Genomic DNA, 12,152 nt, shown 5'->3' with positions numbered 1-12,152 from the left:
TTTGTTTTCAATATTTTAGTGAGCTGCATGAGGAAATGAAGTTGTTCCAATGTGATTGGTGGGTCAGACATGAAATGTTCCCTTTCTTTATTCCACTTGGCTCTAGGTGTACTGCAAGGGACACCATGATTTGATCAACACAACTTCAACCAGTTGTTGCCAAAGAACAAATGCTGCATTTTTACTATTTGCTTTAGTGTTCAATGGGTAGTGCCTGAATCTGAGTACAGCTGTTTTAAATTTTTTCAAATATTAAAGAGCTAAAATCTACAGTTAAAGCAATTGTGTTCTCATTTTCTGTGTTATCTGCCAAGACATGAACTGCTGTTTGTGTGATACTGTTAAATCACAGTTGCTAAAGGGCTTAAAAATGTTAGTCTATAACTGACCTTCTGTCCTGTCCTGGTCTGATTTTTTCAGTGGCTCCATTATTGTGAAATACTGCTCCACATGACTGTGAAATGAGGAGAAAGTTGTCTTTTTCACATTTAGTAGCTTTCAATCACTAATGGTTTCTGACTGTGCTCCTGAAGCTCTCAGATTTTTGTGTTCTCATATTAGAAGAAGGTTTGAAGCAGCTTGGACACAAACCCAATGCTCGTTATGTTGTTGTGAAGTAGTTAAGCAATGAAATTCCAAGAATATGGGTGGACTTGCTACATTTCCGGTGGTCAGAAGCAGTCAAAACCAATTTGGTACGCAATGGGGAAACTACCATGGGGTTATACTGATCAAACTGAGCAGAATGTGTTCGAGTGCCAGTGCTGACAGTGGCTTTGCTCAGCTTTATTTGGTTACAGCCATTCTGTGATCCTGGTCTTTCAGTGAGTCTGGAGAGAAACTGCGGGGAAAAAAATTGTGAACATAGTTAATCCAGATGAGAAAATAAGCTGTCACTCCTCACTCAGTAAATGAGTCTCTAATACCTACACAACAGTATCCAGTAGTGCTCCCAGCTGCAGGACAGGCTTTTAAAGCTGTTGAGATGAATTCACAGGTCACAGGATCAAGTGGTGGTTGCCTTCCTGCTGATCTGTACAAGCATGAAGGCACCAGATGGGTAAAGACCTCCAAGAGCAGCTGGTTTTTGTCTCTTTGAAAAGGTAAGTGCTGGTGATAACAGTCACAGAAATCTCCTAATTGTGGGTCAGGAAGGCGGTTGAGGAGTTCAATGCATCCTCCCAGGAGATTCTATCAGAACACAATGACAGGCAGCCAGAAGCTGTGAGAATTCAGAGCTGCAATTGTTGTAGCAGGTTTTTGGCAACCATTAGGCCACACAGATCAGGGAGCTGAGGTGCTCCTCGAGGGAGAAGGCTCCAGTGTTTGCTTTCAGAACTGGCTCTCGGGCAGGATCAGGCAGCTCTTTTGCATCGTGAATACTTCTCATTGTGTCCTGCTGATGTGGATTCCTTCAGCATCTTGGCTGAGATATGGTGCTAAGAAAAGGAACAGAGCTGCTGGCCTGGCAGCCAGTGTTTAAAGCTGTGCTTCACACCACATCAACATGGATAAATGGTTTGGTTTAGCTTTGTCTTCCCAGAAAGTATATGGAGCTGCTACCATGGAATCACCGCACGACTCAAAAATCTGTAAACAAATTCTTTTTACAAATGGCAGCCTGCTTTCTTTGAGCATGTGTCACACTAGGGAATGAGCCAGTGCTCTGGAATGACAGACCTTCGGTTTCAAGCACAATTAAGCACATTCTGTAGTGTTACCTTCATCATGTCTGGTAGCTGTGAAGATTTCCATCTCGCTGGAATCTGCTTGCACTATGTGCCCTTGCTCCTAATATGGCAAATAACCTGAAATTTTGATGGTAATACTCAGCCTTGAACCATGACAACTCCTGACTGTGCTGTGCTGCTCTGAGTGTATGTGGATGTCTAATTAATGTGGTTTTGGGAACATTTCCTACAGGCAATTAAAATGTGGGGAATGGCTCAAGAGACTGTTCAGTGAAACACAAATACAAACAAGGCAATTTGTCAGTTATGTGGCATTAATTCCATAGTGAAGGGGATTATAATCAATGTTTATTTGCTTTGAAGGAGTGTGTACTTGTGGCTGTAGAACTCACAGACCAAGCTGGATTGATGTGGGCAGTACAAGCATTGCTGGATGTTTGCGCTTTTCAAGGGCCAAGATGGTGTTTTAGACAGGTTTTGGTACTTTTGGCATGGTTTACAGGATGTTTCTTTCACATTTTTCTCACTCCTCCTTCTCACAGCTGCTGTGCAGCATTTTTTACCCTTTCTTAAATATGTTCTCAAAGAGGTGTCACCAGCATAACCAATTGGCCCAGCTTTGGGCAGCAGCAGATTTGTTTTGGAGTTGGCTGGAATGGGCTCTATCATGGAGATACCCTGGTGTCTTCCCCAAAGGCCACCTCTTGCTACCAAAAGCTTGCTGCATTACCCAGTACACCTGTCTAAGCAGTTTTTTTGGTACTACTAGTGATAACTACTTGTTATCACCCTCCCCTTTCCTATTTAGTTTTATCATTGAGTATTTTGATCTTTTAAGTATTTCCTAGAAACAGTTTAGATATTGAATAATTATTTTTATTGGTAGCACATACGTGGAACAGCCTGGTTTAGTGGAAGGTGTCTGTGCCCATGGCAGAGGGGGGTGGTTGGGGTTCAAGGTGCCTTCCAACATTCTGTGAATGTTCATTTTAAAATAATACAGGTCTTTTCAGCTGCCTCATTCTTCCTTCTAAACAAACACTCTCAGGCTTTTGTCTGTTTGCAGACTCCCATTTCATCAGAGAAAGAGGTAATCATAGAATCATAGAAAGGTTTGGGTTGGAAAGGACCATAAAGATCAAGTATAATTTTGTGCTGAGGCTGTGTATTTCCAAATAGACTTTTTTTTTTTCTGGAGACACAGATACATTGTTGAAAATAATTGCTGGATAAAGCTAATAAGCAGTCATTGCACATTCTTGAAGATAACTCCAATGATATATATTTATTTGAATGTTCTTGTACTTTTAAGCAAAACCAAAGAAAACCTTTCTTACCAGTTGTTATAATTTAGTAGCGTAACACAGTACAATTATTTTGAGGATTAGATGGTTTTCACACAAGTTAACATTGAAAGTAATTTGTTTCTCTTCATTGCCTTTGATATTATTTCATCTAATGTTTCAGAGCAGGGCCTGTTCCCATAGAATGCTACTATTAATAATATGTGTGAGGCTGATTGCTTTGTCTGTATATGAAGGTTTAATAGATGAAATGGTAGAAACTTGTACTTTGACAGTAAAAAACCTAACAAAAGTAAGTATAGACTGGCACTTGAAAAATTCTGAGAAATCTACCAAACTCTTTTCCTTAAGGTCACGTAATTATATTTGATCCATCTGTTGAGGTTGAGCTTAACTCCCAAGTGCTGAATGCAGAAATTAGTTGGCGTGCCATTAGAGTTATTTTGTACAAAAAAAGGCTATAACCTCATCATAATTAAATGTGAGCTTGAAATAATTTTAAATTTTATTTTCTAGAAAAGAAAGATGTCACGCAGAGCTTGGAAAGCTACACGGCAAAATGCCCTGGGACAATGGAAGTCATCACTCTTCCAGATGGTTTGAAGCTACCTCCTGTTCCCTTCACCAAACTGCCTATCGTGAAGTAAGACCAAAACACAATCTTTGACTTTTTCACAGTACCTGTCAAATTTTAAAGGATACTGAAAGGATGCAGTCATCTCACTTTATGCATGTTGATCACAGGAACATGAAAAAATCCCAAAATGTCAAATTGTTTTGAGAAGCTCTTGAGCAAAAATAGAGCCTTTGACCAGAAAATACTTCGTGGCCTTTAGTTTCAGAAAGAGATAAGTTTTGTTTTTTGAAGAACTGTCCTTCAACAGTGTCTTGGTTTGAAACACAGGTGTCTGCTAAGGAAGGCAGGAGCCTCCCTTGGAATGGCAGATGCGACCCCCTTTCCCTCCAAGTAATTATAATTTTGAAATCAAGGGGCTTTTAGGCAAAGATATGGGAAATAGGAATAACAGTTTTTTACTATTATATATATAACCAGTCAAACAAACAACAATACCTATGGCAGTAACAGCAAACACAAACCCAGTCCCAGCCTTCTCGGCTGTCAGGCCCTTTCCCCTCGGGTGCAGTTCCGCTCGCAGCCGGCAGGGGCGCTGGCGGCTCCCGGTGAGCAGGGCAGGTGCGATGGTTCCCCCGCGGCTGCAGGGGGCGCTCCGGAGCGAGCTCGGGAAACACGCGGCACCAGTGCTCTGGGATCCCGGGAAGGGATGGAACAAAGGCTTCACAAACCCCTGGGCAGCTGATCCTGGTGTCCGGCCGGACCCTCGGGAACAGCAGGCTGGAACGGCAGGCTGGAACGGCAGGGACGATCACAAATCCCGGGTGGCAGATGAGATGTATCCAAACAGGGAACCCCCCCGGAGGTCTGGGCAGGCAGGGCGAGGACGGCTACAACGCAGCGAAGGCTCGAAGCAACGGCGGGGGCAGGGCGGCCACAGCCCGGCTCCCATAGGGGCAGGGAAAGGTGGCCTTGGGATCCCGGGGTTTTTCTCTGGCAGAAGGAAAAGCAGCCGAAGAAAGCAGCCTCTCTCTCTGTCCAAGCACCGGGGACCGACTGCCCGCACACCCAGGTGAAACAAAAGAGTAGCCAGATGCACCCCACTTCAATGGCTAGCTCTTTGTTTTTCTCAAGTACCCAGCCATTTGTCCCCCTAGCAAAACGTATGGGGAAAATTCCTTTAACAGAAAAAAAGAAACCAGGAGAGCTCCTAAAACCCCAACGAACAGTTTCTTAGTCAATTGAAGTAAAGTATTTTGCTGAGATTTTAGTTGGATACTTGATCACTTCAGTACTGAAGATCCATGAGTTGGATGCGGTCTCCATCCATGGAGCTTGGAACTCACCTGGAACTGATGCTTTTTGTTACTCTCCCTTTCCAGATGCTGCATTTTCGAGCTGGCACCTTCACTGGCCTATTCTAAATCTCAGTTCCTTTCTGTGCCCAGGCGCATCATACAGTCAGGCTAATGAATTATAACTTGTTTAGGTTAAAGCCTGGCATGAAGCATTAGAGAGAGTCAGAGAGAAAGCAGCCACTGGGTATCAATAATAGAAGACTGAAAGAAAATCTTTCCTTTTTGAAGGAAAGATAATGCTATTCAGAAAAGAACATGCTGAACTGTGAAGAAAATTCAAGTCTGGAAGATGAGGCAAATGCTGATTGAATCCTTTTTTATAGGAGTCATGCATTTAGAATAATGGAATCAGAGAACCATGGAATAGTAAAAATTGGAGAAGACCTTTAAGGTGATCAAGTCCAACCATCAACCCAGTATCACCACCTTGTTCACCATTAAACCATGTCCTCAAATGCCACATCCACACATTTTTTCAACACTTCCAGGGATGGTAACTCTTATCACCTCCCTGGGCAGCCCCTTCCAATGCTTGACAACCCTTTCCATGAAGAAAATTCTTCTAATATTGAATTTAAACCTCCCTTGGTGCAATTTGAGGCCATTCCTCATACCCTGTCGCTTTTTATCTGGGAGAAGAGACTGGAAGAAGAGGCCAGGCAAAACTGTGGCAAGAGATTCCCATGACTTCAGTGGGAGAGACTTTGTGTCATTCAAAATGTTTTGTATGCTGAGAGAAGGGGACAGACACATTCACTTGCATTAGCAACTTGTCTTGACCTGGCTGGGCTTAGAATGTTGGGAGTACTTGCTTCTGTTTTGCCATGGGGAGGGCAACCCAGCATCAACTTATTTAAACATTTAAGAATTGCTGCTCCTCTCCTTCTCCTTCTTGTCTTTTCTATAAATCCATAGCCATAAAAATTCATAGTCCAATAAAATTGTGTTTAGATATAAAGCCTCTGGTTACATCTGCCCAGCAGATCTGGTGGTGTAGAGCTCTTCAGCCCATTGGGAACCAGCTGTGCTGCAGGACTGCAGAGCTCTCTCAGCTAAATTGTGCTAATTTTTGTGACATCAATTATAAATGTGTGGAAATGTCATTTTGATCAATGTTGAATAACTTCAGCTTATGATTCAATCCATGCTAGAGCCCTCTAGAAACACACATTTACTGATGGGGATGACTTCTATTTACTGTTGGCATTTCATGGTCTACGAGTTTTAATCCATTTCGTGTGGGGTGCTTATTTTGCATGTGGATTTCTTAATCAAAATACTGTCAGACATGGAAATGCCACAGTGAAATAGGATCGCAGTGGCACTGTTACCTTTTCTCCCCAGTACTTCAAAAGCAATAGACGAGATTTGGCATGGCAAAACCTTTGTATTCTGTTACTCATGTTCATTATGAAATCATCTTCTAGTATTTTCTCAGATAACAAATGCATTATTCCCATTTTTATAATTTACCTGTGTTAAAGGTAAATGTCTTACTAATATACTTAAAAGCAGAAAATTTTCTTCCTTTTCACCACTGCTGCTTTTAGTTGTCCTTACATACTTTTCTTACTACTTCAAATTTACTCAGTGACAGTTTTTCCCTTCCCTCTGTTTACTTAGTATAGTGAGGTCTCTTAAAAAAATATATTTTCCTTTCCCCTCTAAGTAAGGGTGTTTTTAATTAACATTCTCCAAATACAGGATTTTGATCTTCTGGGTAGCTAGTGAAATTAGTTAGTAATTCTTAATTGTCACTCATTTGCATTCAGTGGTGTCAGGCCAGGGGACATGACTGAAGCTTTTCACACAAAGGAATTAAAAAATCTGCCATGTTCTATGTCTGACTTGTGAGGGTACAGCTCTCTGATACGTGGTTGAAGAACTTTCCTTCCACTGTCATGCATTCAGGTAAAGCAGGTTATCCACCAGTATTTATATAGTAACTATGAAGGAGCCAAAGCACTTTTCTCTGTATATAAAATACAATTCCTTTTTGTTACCTCTTTATCAAATTCAATGTTTCTTTCCTCAAATAAGTATAATTCACATTTTTGCTTTAAGTTGCATTCTAATTTGTAAAAAAATTCTATCAGAAGAGGTTTTAAATTATGAAATATCAGGGGTCTCTTACAATTTCTTTCTTATTCCTCAGGTTCATTGTCTGTGATTTTGCATATGATCTCGATGCTGACACTAAGTATCACCAACACATAATATATGGATGTGATTTATTTCTTGTTCCAAACTACTTTTAGTGTTATTTAGTAATTCTTATCAGGTGTTTTGTTTCACAGAGAGAACTTGTCTCTGTAGTGCTACTCTTACAGCTTCGTTATTTTTCAGGAGAAACATATTATCTTGGTTTCTTGTGTGCCTACTTTCTCTTAGTGTGATATTGATATATGTTTTTTATTGTGCTGAGTTCCTGATTTGAAGTAATTAGGTGTCCTACAGGTTTTTATAATGCTGCTGATTTTACTGAATATTCACCAATTTATTGCTTGTTCATCTGCCCAAAATTTCATCTTTAATTTCCCTCAGCATTGGAAGAGCAGTGATTTCCTTGCATGGCATTGTAGGGAATTGAGTCCAACAGGGATGTAATCTAATAAATAATTTGTTTTCTGTCTATTTGTAATTTCTTTCTGGTTGTTTAACAAACCTACTCAAATTTCTGGGATATTTCCTTCTTTCCTTCCAGTAGCAACTCTGCATTTTCACTGTATTGAAATCAGCTTTATTAACTGTGGAGAAGTTTGTTTATTTGTGTTATGTTGTCCAGTGAAATTTTGTCTGGATTCTAGTTTGGATTTAAGTTAAATATTCAGCTGCTTTCTGCACTGGAGTTGTGGTTCAGACTGCACTCAAAAATTAATAGCTGGATTTCAGAACACTGTTCTGGCTAATTTTGGTTTTGTTGGTTTCTACAGAAGATTTTTGCCTTTGTTTCCTGAGAGCTTTCTGAAACTGCAGTTTCCTTGGGTTGGTGTTACTTCCTTTTGTATTGTAGATGTTTACTTCAAGTGTTCCATTTCAGGTATTTTATTCTCAGACTGACATTTCATATTTATCAGTTCATTTTTAACAGAGTCACCTGTTATAAAATAGAATAAATGAAATAATTAGAAATTATTTTTACTCAACAGATCTGTGAAGCTCTTGAACCTCCCAACCAGTCTCCGACCTCACAAAGTGAAAAGTTTACTTGGTCAGAATGTATCAACCAAAAGCCCCTTCATATATTCTCCAATTATTGCACACAGTCGTGGGGAAGAACGAAATAAAAAAATAGGTAAGAACAATTTGCAGTATTTTCTGTTACTTTGTTAAATGAGAGAATCTTCTGTGGTCAAGGAAAGCAAATCTGAACATTGCTGTCTTTTATTTGACATAACCAGTTCTTTAGCCTCAAGTCCTGAAGGAACAAATCTTTTTTCTCGGGGGCACAGTTTCATATTCAAAAGAGGAATAAAGTCTCATAGATGATAACACTGATTTTTGAGAAGAGATAAACTAGTTTTATTTCCTTCTCAAACAAAAGAGAATTCAGGGAAAACTTAGTTCTGACATGCTCTGCTTGGCAGCCACCACAGTTTCAGCGCCCTGAGCAAAATGCACTGTCGTGGTTTTTCCTTTTCCTATTCTGATTTAACATAAACTCAGAATGCTGAACTGTCTGATTAGTCCCTTTTACTTAAGGACAGTTCAGACAAGAAAAAGTTTATAAACCCTGTTAGGAATATTAGTAATTTTCTTTTAATAAAAATTATAAAGCTTTTCAGTGCAATAATCATGCCATTGAAAAAGATTAGAGGTTTGTTGAAATCCTGGATTAAGTTACAAATATTGGTAGTTCTTTCTGTTGCTTCTGTTCATATCACGTGCGTGGTAATTTTTACCACAGGCATTAATGTCAGCACAGAAAAGATTTGTGTGACCGTGGAACAGAACTGATCGTAAAAACTTCAGAAATTTGCAGCATGTTTTATCTTAACTTGGCTCCTTGTTCATCTGGACTGTGCCTGGCCTGCAGGGCCAGTTCTCAGAGAATCTCTGTGTGGTTTCCTCATTCCAACATATGTGGGCTATGCCCCTGCTGAGGACCCTCATTATGATTAAGGTGATATCCCTCACCCTGGGAGGAAAATAGGCATGTTTTTTAGTTGGGTTTGTGGTGATGCGTATTTTCAGTAAATAGCTGAAACAGGAACAGTTGGGATATGCAGAGGCAGGGATCATTATCTGGCAGTTTGGATGGACTTGGCTCAGTGTGACTTTGCTGCAGCACTACTTCAGTTTCAAAAGAGAAAGGATAAATTTAAAAAATGTACACATAGGGGAACATCTTAAAGTGCTCTCTTGATTTCTCTTAATAATTTATTGGAAGTTTGATCACTATTAAATTTTCAACATTTAATCTCTTAGCTATACTGTATCATGTTTTTTTTCATTTAAATAAAGCCTTATTCCTAGTTTTGTCACACAGTTGTATAATGCAGTATTTTCATTCCTTGATGGATACAAAAGGAACCTGCATTTTTGAACTGGTTAGGATCTGTTTCGGTGCTTTGTGTACTGTAGGAGATTTACATTTTTACAGTGAACTTTCTTCTTCTAGGTTTTTATTTAGCCTAAGGAGATGTCTGACTATTTCTGATCCTGTACAGCATTTGTCTTTTGAAGTATATACACATTGCAGTCACTGCTAAAAGCCTCTAATGTTTTAAAGTTCAGCGAACAAAAGAAAATAGAAAATAAAAGCAGATACTTCCTTTGAAAGAAGCTGAGGAATTATTAACTTCAAAATTAATGAGAGTATTTTAATGGCATGTATTTAACATTAATTAAAAACAACAATAACAAATGAACTGTTTTTCTTACATGGAGATACTACTCCATATTTTGGTTAAATTATTGTTTTACAGCAAAGCAAATCAAGCACTGACAAACCAAAGGGAAACAAAAGCCATTTAGAAAGTCTTGAAATGTTTTCAGCTTTCAACTTGATAAGCTTTTCTGATTGGAAACAATAACAGGGATAATTATATTCTAGTTAAATTGCTTTAATAGCATGCTAGTTGTGAAAAATAAACCTACTGATTTTTGACATGAAGTGTTTTGTTGGTTTTGAGTGCTGATAGTCTAAAGCAGAAGGAATATATAATACAGTTCTGTTAGTAAATCCAGCAACTCTGTCATACCTGTATTAGCTGATACAAATATAGCTCATTTTACCTTTTCTTTCAAAACCTTTTCCCCCAAGGAAACAATTCTGTAGCACTGCCCTGGCACATTTTTCACAGGGGATTTCAGTCTCATCTCAAAAACCTGTATTGATTCAGACTCCATCATGTCCCTGGGGAGGTTGTTCCACTGAATCACTGTTCTTACTGAAACAAAAAAAAAATTAATAAGAAAATAAAACCTGTTTCAGTGCAACTGGTGTCTGTTACCCTTGATCTTCTTCCAGTGACTCCTTGTGAGGAAAGAGCTTCTGTCCTCTTTGTTGCAGCCCTTTAAGTACTGGAATACTGTGATGATATTGGCCCTGAGCCTTCTCTTCACCCCAGACAAGAGATCTCACTCCTTTATTCTTTCCTTATCAATTGGGTTCCCCTGTCCTTTGATCACCTTTGTGGTGCTACTTGGGATCCTCTCCAGTCTGTGTCTTTCCCAGCTGTGGGGATGTCGTGGTTTGACACTGGCCCCACGCCAGGCACCCAGGAGAGCCACTTGCTCACCCTCCCCTGCCACAGCTGGGCAGAGGAGAGAAAGAAAAAAAAAAATTTACGAACACTTCATGAGTTGAGATGAGGACCTGGAGAAACACTTCAAGGGCAGAACAGGCTTAACTTAAAGTTACAAAGTGAATTTATTACTAACAGAATCTGAGGAGGATAATGAGAAGTAAAATAAGACCTTAAAAATACCTATTCCCCCCAGCCCCTCCCTCCTTCCCACAGATAGCTCAGGGAGACAGGGCATGGGGGTCTGGTCAGTTCATCACCAAGATTTCCTTCCGCTGCTCCGGGAGAGGAGTCCTCCCCTGTGAGGCTGTGGGGTCCCTCCCACGGGAGACAGTTCTCTGTGAACTTCCCTGGTGTGGGTCCGCTCTCAGGAGCAGCAGCCCCACCGCCCCTGCTGCAGCCTGAGCCCCTCCCACGGGCACACAGCCCTCCCAAAACTGCTGTGCCATGGCTCTCTCCTTCCACAGGGTCCAGTGCTCCAAGGCCAGGCTGCTCCAGCCTGGGAGCAGGGCCCTCTCTCTCCACCGGGTCTCCCACTGGATCACAGCCTCCTCCAGGCATCCACCCGCTCTGGCACGGACACCTCCCCCATGGGCTGTGGGTGGATCTCTGCATCCCCCAGGGATCCCCATGGGCTGCGGGTGGATCTCTGCATCCCCCGTGGATCCCCAGGGGCTGTGGGTGGATCTCTGCATCCCCCGTGGATCCCCAGGGGCTGTGGGTGGATCTCTGCATCCCCCATGGACCCAGGGGCTGCAGGGGCACAGCTGCTTCACCATGGGCTGCACCACGGCCTGCAGAGGCACCTCGGCTCCGGCGCCTGGAGCACCTCCTGTCCCTCCTTCTCCACTGACCTTGGTGTCACCGGGTTGTTTTCCCTCACATGTTCTCACCTCCTCCTCTTCTCTGACTAGAAGCAAAAACTCCCTGACTTTGTTTTGATTTTCTTCTTAAATCTGTCATCACAGAGGTGTTACCAACCTCTCTCATTGGCCCCGTTGTTGCCAGCAGCATGTCCACCTTTCAGAGCCATCAGAGATTGGCTCTGCTGGACATGGTGGAAACTTCCAGGAGGTTCTCACAGGAGCCACCTCTATGGCCCTCCTGCTACCAAAAACCAGGCTGAGCAAAACCAATAGAGGGGACCAGAACTGGGCACTGTGCCTGACAAGCACAGGTTATAGTAGAATGATCACCTCTCTGTCTCTGCAGGGGAGAAGCAGATGGACTCAGAACCCAGCAGGGTGATGAGCTGAGGGACTGTTAGTCAGAGGTCTGTTACAGGTGAAGGATGGAACCAGGTTACTGCACGTATCAGGAGGAAGGTTCCTTCCCCTCCTCAGAATTTTACAGGTAGGACTGGCACCTTCTACAACAGGGGTGAGGCTCTGGAATGAGAAGGCCAAACACCTGATGAGGTGGGTGAAAGTCCTTCTGGGACAGAGGGGCCTCCTAAAGCAACACCACCTGGAGCC

At 41.7% G+C, this 12,152-nt stretch overlaps 1 protein-coding gene across 10 annotated transcripts in view; it reads left to right on the top strand.

Moving 5' to 3' along the window:
* The window catches only part of TRAPPC9 (trafficking protein particle complex 9), a 480,517-nt gene that overhangs the window by 41,250 nt on the left and 427,115 nt on the right, over nucleotides 1-12,152 (top strand). For all 10 annotated transcript variants that reach the window (XR_004244481.1, XM_032134195.1, XM_032134121.1 and 7 more), the window contains 2 exons: nucleotides 3,512-3,638; nucleotides 8,077-8,222. Coding sequence is in view for 9 of the 10 variants with exons in the window: in XM_032134195.1 (XP_031990086.1) it covers nucleotides 3,512-3,638; nucleotides 8,077-8,222 (273 nt within the window). In the remaining variant the exon portion in view is untranslated. The remainder of the gene's footprint in view (nucleotides 1-3,511; nucleotides 3,639-8,076; nucleotides 8,223-12,152) is intronic.

This window comes from Corvus moneduloides, chromosome 1, assembly GCF_009650955.1.
Source record: "Corvus moneduloides isolate bCorMon1 chromosome 1, bCorMon1.pri, whole genome shotgun sequence".
NCBI classification, from domain to species: Eukaryota; Metazoa; Chordata; class Aves; order Passeriformes; family Corvidae; genus Corvus; species Corvus moneduloides.
The sequence above is the reverse complement of the archived record's forward strand: the minus strand, read 5'-3'. Positions and strand labels throughout refer to the sequence as shown.